Genomic DNA, 14,361 nt, shown 5'->3' with positions numbered 1-14,361 from the left:
CATATGAGATTTAATTGTAGTTAAAAAGGAATCCAGAAATAGAATTAAATTGATAGGAATATGATAGAAGTATATCCAAAGACTCTGGTTCTTCTATCAGTCACTTTTGCCAAGCTACAAGGATGTAAACAAACTAAGATTGGTTGTCAAGCAAATATAGATGCAAATGGGGCAAATATAGATGCAAATATAGATGGGGGCAAATATAGATGCAAAGATAAATATACATGCCGGTGGCACATGAAAAACAACTTTTGAATGAGGTCGTTTCCAGTGACGCTGGACTGGCTCCTGTGCAGGTGGCACATAAAAAACACCATTTAAACCAGTGCCGCTGGACTGGCTCCTGTGCTGGTGGCACATAAAATACACCATTTGAGCATAGCCGTCGTCAGTACCACCTGACTGGCCCTCATGCCAGTGGCACATAAAACCACCCACTACACTCTCAGAGTGGTTGGCATTAGGAAGGGCATCCAGCTGTAGAAACTCTGCCAGATCAGATTGGAGCCTGGTGCAGCCTTCTGACTCACCAGTCCACAGTCAAACCGTCCAACCCATGCCAGCATGGAAAGCGAACGTTAAACGATGATGGTGATGTGTGTATATATATATATATATATATATATATATATGATAGGTTTCTATATACCGAATTCACTCATAAAATATTGATTGGTCTAAAATTATTGTGGAAGACGCTCATCCAAGGTGCCATGCAGTAGGACTGAACTCAAAACCATGTAGTTGCAAAGCGATCTATTTATGGTTTCATCTTCTAATTAACTCTGTGAAATAATGTAGCTATTATCAAACTTCTCACAAAGATTTCCAATAAACTTACATTTCACTAGCTTTGCAACCGAACTCCAAAAAGTGGGCGAGGACGGAGATGATGAAGATGAAAACGATGATGATAGTATTTGGTGACTGAACTCAGTGTCTGTATTCACCTTTTTTTGACCAAGGTTCAAAGCTTCATTCAGACCCTCTTCCCCTCCCCTCTATACTCACTTCCAGTATTTGGTTATTAACTTCACACTTCTATATTTGTTTACTTCTTTCTTCCATTCTTTTCTTTCCCCCACTCCCTTTACTCTCAAGCCCCTCTTTGACCTCTTGCAGGCAAACACCTGGAGAATTCTCTGGAATATCACTAATGAAAAGTCAACATTTACTTAACACTCCATGGTTTACAATATTTATTTATTTATTTATAGTGAGTCCCCACCCCTCATTTCTTTTGGGGGTCTTTCTACTGCTTCCCTCTCCACTCATGCCCTCCTGTTTCCCTTTCCACAAGGAACTAACTGGATGTCATTGTAGAATACTAAAGGTCTTTGGCTCTGGGTGTGGGTGTTATTTTAGAAAATAAAAGATAAAAATAAATAAATAAAAGGAAGTAGGAGGGTGTATATATATTATATATATATACCGTGTATATACACACACGGATATCTATCTTTACACACACACACACACAAATACATATGTGCATACATACAGACACTCACAGATATATGTCTATGGATAGATATGTTAAATAAATTCTCACCACAGCAGAAGGTGTGTATCAAAAAAGTACATCTGTGTATGTGTGGGGATATATGCACACACACATGCATATATATTAATTTATTATATATATATATATATATATATATATATATTGTGTGTGTGTGTGTGTTAATGTCACTTGGTTACCTTGCTCACCACTTGTTTTTTCTGAGCTGTTTTCAGTATATGAAGTTCCTGTATTGAATCTGAGACTGGTGTGTGTTGATCTCTTTCTCTCTCTCTCTTTCTCTATCTCTATCTCTCTCTCTCCATAATATGAGTGTGTATGTCTTCAAAACTTGCTGAAATTTATGAAGTGAACCTGTACTGTTCCTCACATCTTAATGTTACTTCTGGAACAAACCTGTGTGTGAAGACTGTTTGATACCAACATGTGTTGGTATAGGGTTGGGAAGAAGTTTACACTTAAAGTTAGTGCTTAACCCTTCCAGTCTCACTACTATTTTTAAGTACTCATATTCAAATTGAAACACCATCCATTAAAATTCTGTGTAACAACATTATTATGATCCAAGACCTTGCTGCATAATGATAAAGTTTGCAAAGCAGTTAAAATGCTAAAGCCCTTTGTTGTTCACCGTAGTTGGTCTGAATATCTGTACCACCAGGAAGTTCCTCTGCAAGGTGCTGTCCTCACAAGGTGTCTTTTTTTTTTATGTGCGGAAGGCTAAACACTACCCAAGGGAAAGACAGTGTCTATACAGTTCTGAATACAAAGAGCTGGAATAGATTTCACAGGGCATTCCATCCCACCCAATACTTGCAAAATTCAGTCAATCCGTCATTCTGGATATTGGACTGGAATAATTGAAGGAGTTACTGATTGACAAAATGTTTGTGATATTCGGTTAATTCAGTTCAAGTTTTGGGTTTGTCAAATCCCAAAGTCCTATGCCTTGTGCCTATATAAGGAATTATTATTATTAAGGCAAGAAGCTAGTAGAATTGTTAGTGCTCCAGGCAAAATGCTTAGTGGCATTTTGCCTATCTTTATGTTCTGAGTTCAAATTCCACTGAAGTGGACTTTGCCTTTCATCCATCCATTCAGGCTCGATAAGTACCAGTGAAACACTGGGGTCGATGTAATCGACTAGTCCCTTCTCCCAATTGTTATTATTAAGGTGGCGAGCTGGTAGAATCATAGCGGCATTTCATCTATCTTTGCATTCTGAGTTCAAATGCTGTCAAGGTTGTCTTTGCCTTTCATTCTTTTGGAGTTGATAAAATAAATACCAGTTGCTGGCCTTGTGCCAAAATTTGAAATTATTATTATTATCATTGTTAAGGCAGCAAACTGACAGTGAGGACACCAGACAAAATGCTTAGTGGCATTTGTTTTCAGCTTTACATTCCAAATCCAGTTGAATGCTGGGGATCAATGTAATCAACAAGCCACAACCCCCAAATTTCAATCCTTCTACCTATTGGAGAAAGAATTATCATTATCATTGCTATTGACTTTGACTGTCCTTGTGCCTATCTTAAAAATTATTACGATTATTATTGGCATTATTGATAGAATGGCAAGTTCTCTGCAAATGTTTGTCTTGCTGACCTAGTTTCCATTCTTTTTGTTGGGACTGTTTCACTTATTCTGTTATTTTCTTATGGAAAAGCCATAAAAATAACTTTTCATCTTTAATTCTGACATTTATTATTATTATCATTATTATTATTTCTGCTTAGTATATTTTGATTAGCAAAACACTGGTTTAATGTTGGTTGTTATTTTTTAAATATAATATTATTGACTTTTATTTTTATAAAATTGTTTTGACTCAATATACATACATACATATATATATATATATATATATATATATATATATATATATATGTATGTGTGTAGGCATATGTAATGTGGGAGATACTTATATGCATACCATATACACACGAGTGCATGAGAGAGGAAGATATATATTGAGAAATGTGTGTGTGTGTATATATATACATACATAGTGATGTACAAATACTTACATGTAGATAGATTGATGCACAGATAGATATAGAGATAGTCAGTTAGAGATAACTTATCTTTCTACATAAACGTTTGTTTTACTAAAAGAAATCTGCAAATTCCTCATCTCCTTTTTTTCTGTTTTCACTAAAGTTTCCTCAACTTTCTGCTCATTATTTACTTTTTAAATATTTGTGGCAATATCTGTATTATTGATCGAGTGCCTGACAAAACACTGTCCGCGGAACCATAACTAGGAAAACAGGAGCCAGCTCTTTCTCGTCTCACCGCAGACTCTGCTAGTTCTGGAAGCATCCTTTCATCGCTCTCTCACTCTCTCTCTCTCTCTCTCCACAACCCATCTCTCACATCTCACGACACCCACTACCCTTTCACTACCACCACCACCACTACTACTACTACTATCTCTATCATTACTATCACAGCTGTTATTGCTACTACCACACTGAAGCCCCTTTACTTATATTGGAAGCTATGTAACAAACATATCACAGCCTAATCAAGGGGTTTTGTTTTTGTTTTTCTTTTTTTTTCTTACACCCTTGCTTTCTTCCCCTGTCTTTCTTTGCTTCATTCCCCACTCATTCACCACCAATTCCCTAACTCCACTCTCTTTCTTTTCATAGCCCTTTTCTTTCTAACATCACATGGTTAAAGGATAAACAGATATGTTTGTTGCTACTGGATGAAGAAGGTTGTTCTGGTGAGGGATTCAACAATGAAGGAATTCCTCCCCCCTGCTCCAACATCATCCATCCCACCCACCCGCCTCCTGCTCATCTACACCTCTTCTTTGCTGTTCCCACCCACCCCTCCTTATTGGCCCTTCCTCGTGCCCTAACCTTCTGTCTATCTCCCTCTTTTTCTGAGCATGAAAATCCAAAAAAAAAAAGAAAAAGAAAAAGAAAAAAAAAATCTCCCCACCAAAAGAAAATAGTTTTAGCAACTTTCCCTCCACACATGTTAGCAGCTGCTGGTTAAGAAGGGTGGAGGGGAAAGAGGGGGAGAGAGAGAAAGAGAGAAGGAAGCACTAACAGCTTTCACAACAGAATTGTTATTATAGGATTTGGTATCCTCCTCTCACTCCTCTGGACTTTGGGATTTATTTTCAGAATTTAGCTAAACTAAACATTCATGCCCCCCCCCACTCTCTCTCTCTCTCTCATGTATGCACACACCTCTCTATGCAGTATTTTTCATACTACATCCCATAATTTTAGTCAAGTTTGTCAAAGCAGTCCCCCCACCCACCCATGGCCATTCCTTAGACAGCCGAAATGTCTTTCATACCCAAATTTTGTTCACAACTTGTCTTTAGTCTACAGAAACGGTTGGCTTCAAGATGAAGTTCATATTTAAATGTTACGTTATTTACACATTCAAATCAACATATACTCACTCACACTCACACAAAAATTTGAGAGACCAGTTATGAACTTGAAGCTGCTCTCAAAATAAAGGACTCAAAATGATGAATAAACCATTTATTAAATAAGATCCTTTGTGACCCATGACCAAATGTGTCTATGCATATGTGTGAACCCTTTTACTGGTTCCATTTAAGCTGAGGCAGAGTACTGCCTTCAACATTGGCTCCAGTACATTTGTAAAGGGTTCATATATACACACACAAGATAATCTTCCAATGTGATTACTTTTGAGAAGAATATAGTCTTTGTTAATGTTTGTATCTAAAAAAAAATTAGATATTAAGCAGAAGATCCAGACTAATGACTGAAGCTTAAACTCCAACGGAGGAATTTGTCGACCTCTGGATATGATATAGCAGAAATTTTGGTTTTCAAGATGCAACAGGGTTGAAAATAAAGTAAGAATTATCCTGGTTTTTACTCAGCCAGCTTCATTTTGGAGTCTGGTGTGTGTACATAAATACCTGTGCCAACATAGAAAAAGGCAGGTGCAAAAATTAACATAATTCCACAACAAAGGATAGTAAAGAGAAACTGCTACCATGGACACATAAGGGTATTTTTGTTCTCTATCTCTTTTTCCCTTATTCAAGCTCCTCAACAACAAAAGTTGGTTACTACAGTAAGATCCCAAGTACTTGATTGATTTCATAACAGTTGCTCCTTGCATTTTAATTTGTATTAATTAATTTTGTTTCTGTTAATTAACATTCTGTACTATTTCTTTTTGTGGCAGGTAATAGTATATCCAGTTTACATTGCCCTAACAGTGAGAGTGACACTTTAAAGAGTTCTCGCAGCACTAGCAGTACTCATACAGGCGGCAACTCTGCAGAACATTCCACCAATCACTCGACAATGCAGACCTTCCATCCACAGACATCGTGCCCTGACAGCCTCGTTGACAGTGACTGCCCACCTGATTCTGTTGAAAGGATACACAGATTCCCTGCTTTACCAGGAACACCACCAGCTAGTTTGCGCAGAGCTTACCTCAGGGTAGGCCCAGAAAGTTTATCTGCAGACAGATATCATGGTTCTCAACCACCTGGAACTTCGTGGGAGACTGATCAAGGTTTGTACCCTATACTTTGCTTCATACTTCACTTGCAATAAAATCATACTCGGATATATATTTTTGAAGGGATTTTACTGGGTTTTTTTTTCTTTTATGGTTCATCCATAAAGAAGGGGAGAGGCCAATAACTCAGATCAGACAGATATGATTGATATACAATTTAGACAGTGTTGTCTTGCAAACAACTTGCACATGTAAGTGCTACCAGTCAAAAACTCTGCATACTGGAAGCCAGCAAGTGTATGGGGTCATCAGGAGAGAATGAGCGCTGTATCGGGGCCTACCTCTCGACGGCATCATTTCGCACCAGCCCCCCTCACTGATATGAGGCCCAGCTTGCTAGATCAACTGGTTATCAAATAAAGCTCAATATAGAAAAACGTGGCTGGCAATAAAATTTCAGAGTTAACATTCTTGGAAGAAAAGATTTGGTGTTCCATGATCATTTAGTTGTTGAAGAAATTACTCCTTCTTTCAGTTTTCTAAAGTAGAGAGCTATTGTTAACAACACCCTTGTTTAATTACCATTTGGTGTGTTGCCAGGTATCTCCTCTATAGCAAGATGACTATCTCTGTCCTGTCATATTCTAACCTCTTGCCGAGCACACTGCCACTTCCCTCAGTTCCATGCCGTCTCTCAACTAAGAGGTCTTTTGTCTTACAAGTTATTTGGTAATCCTGCTGTTGCTGGCGCCACATGAAAAGCACCCAGTACACAGTAAAGTAGTTGGCATTAGGAAGTGCATTCAGCTGTAGAAACCATGCCAAAGTAGATGACAGGAGCCTGGTGCAGCTCTCCGGCTCGCCAGCTGCAGTCAAACATGCAACCCATGCCAACATGGAAAAGGAACGTTAAATGATGATGATGAAAGCAAAGTGTACTTTATTCAACTCATCAATAACTCAGTCCATTACATTCTGCTTGCCAGCAGTTTCGTCCACAATATTGTTTCTGTGTGGAATATTCAATTGCGGTTGAAATGGTGTTGCTCTGAAGAATCCCCAGAGTAACATTATTCAGCCGGATGCATTGCCCAGTGATCAGGGTCAAGCTGCTACGCCACATTGAGAGGTCGCAGCTCTTGTACTCTGAACATGCAATTAGAATGTCATAGGAAAGGATTGCATGGCGGATGCTTCAAGCTGAGCCAACTGGCAGGAAGATCTGGGAGTAGACCAGGAATTAAATGGTTTGATAATATCCACAGTCTCTGTTGGTTATGCTTGGGAATTCAACTGGAAAGTGTAATGATGGTTGCTTTTGACAAGATCCTACTGAAGAGGTTCCTGAAGGCTATCCTTGTGGAGAAAATAGATGGATGGATATTCAATTGCAACATTATTTCTGTGAAGAAATTCTATAAATTTTCTGGTAATTTCTTTCTCAACTCTACAAGTGTAAACATTAGAGACCAGAAAAATTGAAGGATTATCCTAAGTATTGTTTTGATTAATCCTCCTTTATCAATTAGTTTGGTATGTGTCCTACAATGTAATTAGGCAGTGACTGGCGGAATCAAAGCTTCAACTGTTTAAAATACCTTGCGGTATGTAGTTATCTCCCTTTACGTTCTGACCTCAAATCTCTCCACATTTCACTGGCGGGTTGAAAATATAAAGAACCAACCAAGTACTTAGAATCTTTTAGATCAACTCCTACCTACTGCTCTCCTTCACAATTTCTGGTCTGCTGCCTGTATTTACTAAATATTTCTGCAAACTGTAATTATTTTTATTATTATTCACACATTTTCCTCAATTTTTGCTGCATTCTCATTAATTTGTTACTAGAACACGTCATATTTAGGAATGACATGAAATACCTGTCTTTACCAATTTAAGTGAGGATGATAAAATAGTTTCAGACTGTGAAGCAACATAGCCTAGTGGTTAAAGTGTTGAGCTCACAATCAGGCCATGAGTTCAATTCCATGACTGGATGACATGTATTTTTTCTTTTTCTTTTTTCTTAGCAATCCACTTTATGTTCTTCCAAATCTACCCACCAGGTGTGGGAAGACTGAGTTGTTGTGTATGCTTGCTCATGACTACATAGGTACCTAAAGCAATTAAGCAAAAGTTCTGCAAATTTGCCAGTGATAGCTATAACTATCACAGTTTTAAACTGCTAAGCAGACAAGAAAACTAGTCTCATTTTGCTGAGGTTATCCCGACCATTTGACACTATATTTCATCGTTCCTTTAAAAATGTGTAGCTATGTTCCAGTGTCAGTAATCCTTATTAGTAATCAGTATGTGAACCTAATTAGTTGTAGAATTTAATAGTGTGAGAGAAAACATTCGGCATTTTAACTTCATTATTCAAGGGAGCTAACTCACTTTGTTATTCTGACATAACTTTTTTTTTTTACCATTGTTGATGGTTTCCATCCATTTAAAAAATATTTGAAATATTTTTAAACGTTTCATTTTACGACCAACTGATCTTTTTTTCTTTTTTTTCAAATCTATTTTCAGTGATGCCACAAGTCCAGTGCAAAAGTCCTTCATCCAATTACCTCCACAACCGACCCAGTTCTTCTCCTCTGCCATCTTGTCTTGACAAAACTGTAAATATACCTCCCCCTCCCCCCTACGAGACTCTTTCCACATCACCATCGTCGTCAAGACAACAGCAGTCAGCTGAGCCCACAGACCTCCCACCAGAGCAACAACACTTATTACCACAACAACAACAACAGTTACATTCACAGCAACAACAACAACAACAACTATCTCCACCTTGTCATCCATCCTCTATTTCATCTTCATCAACGTCATCTTTATCAAAAACAACAACACCAGCAACAACAATAACTGCAACACAGCAGACACCTTTGCTGTCTTCATCTCTTCCAAGCCAAAGAACAGACTTAAATCATTTATCATCCTCTGCAACCATTCCATTGCATTCACAACAACAACAGCAACAACAACAACTACAGTACCATGGCATGGATCCTACATTGAACAATTTACAACACAGTCTCTCTACCACAGATAACTGGACTTTTGATGTTTGATGGTGGCATTAAGTGGGTGGGTGGGTGGGGACAACATATATATATAACATGTATATTTATATATAAATATATATATATATATACATATATACACAGACACACTCATACATGCAAGCATACATACATTGGTCTCCTACAGTTGTAATGTAGGTCTCCATTCTTTCAAAAGAAAAAGAGAGCTGTGATGTTTTACAAAATTGAAAACTTTTTTTTGTTGTTGTTGTTTCTTATTCATCCCCCCTTCCTCTCCTTTTAAATTATAGTTGATGAAGATGATGATGAGGATGATAGAGAAGAAGAAGAAAAGATATTAAAAAAAGAACAATAAATAAAAGGAAAACAAAGAAAATGATTCTATATCTGGGTAAAGACCATAAATGTTTGATGGTTTGAGCAGGGTATTTCAATAGGCAAATATGGCAAAATAAGAAGTGGGGGAAAAAAACTGGACATGGCGGCAGTGGCAGGGGTGTTTATGTTGTTGTTTCTTTTCTTTAATTTCCATTTTATCCCCCACCCCCCACCCATCTACCCACCTTAATTCAGAAAAAAATAAGGCAATTTTTGTTTGTTTTCTTTTTTAACTGGCACCCACCTTCCCACCATCAACCATCTCTTTCCTGTTTGTGCTTGTGTATGTGTGTTATATAAAGGAGCTGCACAATGGCTGTATGAGTACAAATATTTGGCTGACCCCTGTGTGGGTCAAAGAGTTCAAATTTCACTGCTGGAGTGCTTTATTGTATTTTTTTTTTTCATAAGGACAGTAACACTTCACTCTACATTAATCCTCCTTCACCATTTTATGAATAACAGATACCAGGTTTTTTTTTACTGAATGTCTTACCTAAAGTGACTGGCATCCTATCCATGAGCTTTTTTGTTTTTACACCTGCACCATCATATCAGGAAACTGATGCAAAGCCTTTTACTTAGGAGACATTCAATACACACACACATATATTAGAGTAGTATAGTTTACATGAAGCATTGTCTGATATAGATTAAAAAGCTTTTGATTTAAAAAAAAACGAGCCAAAAGAATGCAAGTTATAAGAAATATAAGATATTAGTTTGTGTGGCGGTGCATGGCTTAGTGGTTAGGATGTTGGACTCATGATCGCAAGATTGTGGTTTCATTTCCTGGACTGGGTGATGTGTTGTGTTAGTGAACAAAACACTTCATTTCATGTTGCTCCAGTCCACTAAGCTGGTGAAAATGAATAACCCTGCAATGAACTGTCATCTCATCAAGGTGGAAGAATATATATGCCACAGACACCTGGAAATCGGCCCTATGAGTCTATATTACTCAGGAAGGTTCTTTATCCTTTAATCTTATTCATTGATTTGTATTGCAGATCAGAAAAACCAGCTCAAAACATTAAATCTCTGAAAATTTCTTGAAAAAGGGGTTTTAACCTCGAAATATCAAAATACAAGATAAAAGTATGAACCATTGACTACTCTCATTTCTTATATCTCACATTGTTTTGGCTCTACAAAATAGTTTAAAATTTTCAACACACACACACACACACACACACACACACACATATATATATATATATTATATATATATATATATACACACACACAGACGCACACACACATACATACAGTCCAGGTGCAGAGCTCAATAGTCAGTTCCCCCCTACCATACCTTCACTAGTATAGTGCCTAATGTCGACACACACACACACACATACTGTGATGCCTAATGACATAGGATCAAACAAGACCAATATCTGAGATGGTTCGATTGTGTTTACTTGGATGATGTTGCTGATGTCAAAATGTACTTTAGCAGCTTTTAAAAATATTTTTTTTTGTTTATTTATTTTATTTTCAAAAGGTAAACAAAGGATGAAAAATTTTATTTAACTAACTTTTTTTTTTTTTTTTTTTTTTTTTTTTTGTTATTCTTTAATTTGAAGAGTTGGGTAGGTGGGTATAATAAATGTTTCAGACCACGTGCTAAAGAATCTTCAGAATAAATTTGTACCAAGCCATTAAGTACCGTCCACTAATTCCTTCAACCATTTCTGCTCTAACACCCACCCCAGCCCAATCCAACAACCAAGTCCTCCCTTACCAAAGAGTCTGTTTAAACTGTGAGTATACTCGTTAGTGGATGACTAAGTCAGTTCATCTCTCAAAAGTGAAATAAGCCAGCTAAAAACAAATGAAAATGAAGCAAAATGATTGAATCCTTGTGGTGGATCTGGAAAAGAAAAGTACATGTAAAAACAAAGCCAAAAAAGAAATCAAGTCTTGTGTAAATTTTATTTACGGATTAAATGTGTTTTTTTTTTTTTTTAATACCTGGAAAAATAATGTTTCTGCAGATATGCAAACGTTTATGAATGAATAGTGTGTCTGTCTGTATGTATGAATGTATGTATGTTTGCACGCATGTAAGTGTTTCAGAATGCTTTGTGTTTTTTGTCATCAATAGCAGCAACAAAATAATAACAATACGATGAAGAAGAAAGGCAAAAGCATCAGGTGGCAACTGGAGAAATAAATAAATCTTTGCAGCTCCAAGTGAAAAACGTCTCCATAACGGGTATTGCTGCTAACGTTGTTGTTATTGTCTTGGTCGTTGTTGTTTTTGTGTGTTCAAATTAAAATGACTCAACAGCAATTTTTTCAATTGCTTCATGGAATTCTCCCATAAACTGTTTATTTCCTGCTGTCTGCTGCTCTCTCTCTATATATCTTTCTATCTGTCTATCTATCTATCTACATATATATATATATATATATATATATATATATATTTGTACATCTTACAGGTCCAAACTGAGGCAGAAATAATACTGAATATATATTTTATTTTGGTCAAGTTAGTCTCTTGCTGCTCTGAGTTTCACCTGTGAGTAGCCAGGATAGGGATTTTGTAATGTTCTTGAAGATCCTGTGTACCCACAGATTAAAATTCAGAGTAACAAGAACTTGATGTGACCAAAATAAAAATATTAATCACTATTTTGGTATTGAGAAACCTTACTTCCAACTGTCATAAATCTATCATATATATCTTCCTACTCTCTGAGAATATAAAAATAGTTTTAGTTTTTCCATAGATAATACCATTTTGAAGCTTTTTTAAAACGTTTTTTTTTATAGTTTTGTCCTCTCATTTCCCCTCATCCTCATCAGCTAACAAAATAATTTGGTTACTGTGCAACTAATTCAAGACTTAGGATTTAAACATCTTTTATGTTGTCTACAAATCTTTATAATCTCAGTTACTTTTACTTTCAAATCTTAAATACTCTGTAGCTCCATCTCTCATATAGATATAGGTATGCATATATATGTGTATATAAATAGATATGTATATGTGTGTTTGTGTGTATGCAATGTAGTAGAAATAGTTAAAGAGCATAGTGAACTTGCTATGAGGAGTGGAAGATCTAATGTTTTGGACACGGTCCTTCTTCAAGGGAAAAGCTGAAAGAGAAAAAGTCAATCAGACACAGCAGCATTTTACATCCTGTAAGTTTAAAAAATCTAGTTACAACTAAGAGATGTAAAACTCTGCTGTTTCTCATTTATTTCTTTCGTTTCAACTTTCCCCCTGAAGAAAGAGTTTGTCTGAAACATTGGATTTCCTCTCCTCATTACAAGTTCATGGTGGTTTTTTTATTGATTTTACTACATAATGTCTTACTGACGCAGAACAATACCAGCCTCATTGGAATCTGTTTGATCATACATGTATATATATATACATATATATATATATATATATATATATATATACACTCACATACCTCACATCATTGACCAGACTATCAGATGTTGTTACACATTATTGGTCACAATGTAGTTTGGTTCGTTTTGGCTTTTGAATGATGCCACCCTGCTGCTAGGTGAGCAGGCCAATATTATCCTTGATCAGAAGGCCAGTCCATCACAGGGTTATGCATTTACAGCTGACTAGATTGGAGCAATGTGAAATGAAGTGTTTTGCTCAGGAATCGAACTGACAATCTGTTGATTGTGAGTGCAATGCCCTAACCATTAAGTCACATGCCTTCACACATCTGTAAGTATATTTGCGTATATGTGTATACATATACATGCATTTATACAAACATGCGTATTAAAGATTCTTGATTTACTGAAAATGAATTCAGATCGTTAGCTTTAAGTAAATAGCCAAATTTACAGCATGTAATTAAGACTCCTCTATCTCATTTTATGTAGATATGCTCATACAGACACATATAGGATGATATTATTCCTAGTATGAAGAATAATATACTGAGTATCTTAGATGGAGTAGTTGTACTGGGCATGTGTTAAACATCATCTTTTAGCCAACAGCCTTGCATCAATTTGACCCACTAAAATAGTTTCTAACTTAATTAGTCCGTTCCTCTTTATGTAGATCTGATGTCATCAGAGTGGACCTTCCCAAAGCTTTCTGACTAAAGCTAAAATTCTATGATACACACACACACATGCAATAAAGGAATTGGTTCTTGTAGTAGTATCAAGATCAATATGAATCCACCCCTCTCTGTCTGACTGTCTGTCCTGCCTCAACTCTCGTTAAAAGGCAAGAACTAAAACTGCCTTTTTAATTAACAATAAATCAATTTTTGACAAGTTTTTTTTTCTTCTTTTCTTTCTATCCTTTCCTATAATTTTTTTTTTTGTATGTAATTTTAATTTTTTTTTTTTTTTTTTCGGATTTGTATATACTAACGTCTGTGTACAAAAAGAAAGTTATTTTTTACAAAAATATTTATTTATATATTTTTCTATATAACCGCTAAAACAAATCATTACATTTTTATTTCTATAGATTTTTTTTCTTCTTCCTCTTTCTCTCACTCTTTTTGTTTCTGAAAGGGCAAAAAACAATATATATATATATAAGGAAAACAAAAAGAAAATGTTATTACAAAACTCTTTAGTTGGAAATCTCTCAATTTCTATTATCATGATTCCCCTACCATCACCACCGATCTATCCTTATATATATATCTGCTGTTGGGTTTAAAAATACTGTTATAAACCAATGAAGAATTTTGAATACTTAATACAATATTTATGCCATTATATATATACATATATATATGTATGTATGTATGCATATAGTTTTCTTTTCTTCTCTCTATACTTATATCTGAGCAATATGTTAGTCTGATGAGATATTTAAGGTTTACTACATATATAAATATATATGTTTGTGTAATGATATATTCATTCATACTTACACATATATCATTACCCTCATCCACAAAAGATTTTAAC

General features: G+C 35.9%; 1 protein-coding gene across 2 annotated transcripts in view; it reads left to right on the top strand.

Annotated features, from left to right (window-relative positions):
- LOC115217235 (leucine-rich repeats and immunoglobulin-like domains protein 3) overlaps positions 1-11,331 on the top strand; it is a 130,451-nt gene extending 119,120 nt beyond the window's left edge. For both annotated transcript variants that reach the window (XM_029786877.2, XM_029786876.2), the window contains 2 exons: positions 5,723-6,061; positions 8,543-11,331. In XM_029786877.2, the coding sequence (XP_029642737.1) occupies positions 5,723-6,061; positions 8,543-9,087 (884 nt within the window). In that variant the 3' untranslated portion in view covers positions 9,088-11,331. The remainder of the gene's footprint in view (positions 1-5,722; positions 6,062-8,542) is intronic.
- The last annotated feature ends 3,030 nt before the right edge of the window (positions 11,332-14,361 follow it).

The sequence above is a fragment of the Octopus sinensis genome, linkage group LG11 (assembly GCF_006345805.1).
Source record: "Octopus sinensis linkage group LG11, ASM634580v1, whole genome shotgun sequence".
NCBI lineage: Eukaryota > Metazoa > Mollusca > Cephalopoda > Octopoda > Octopodidae > Octopus > Octopus sinensis.
Note: the sequence above shows the minus strand (reverse complement) of the source record. Positions and strands in the feature narration are given on the sequence as shown.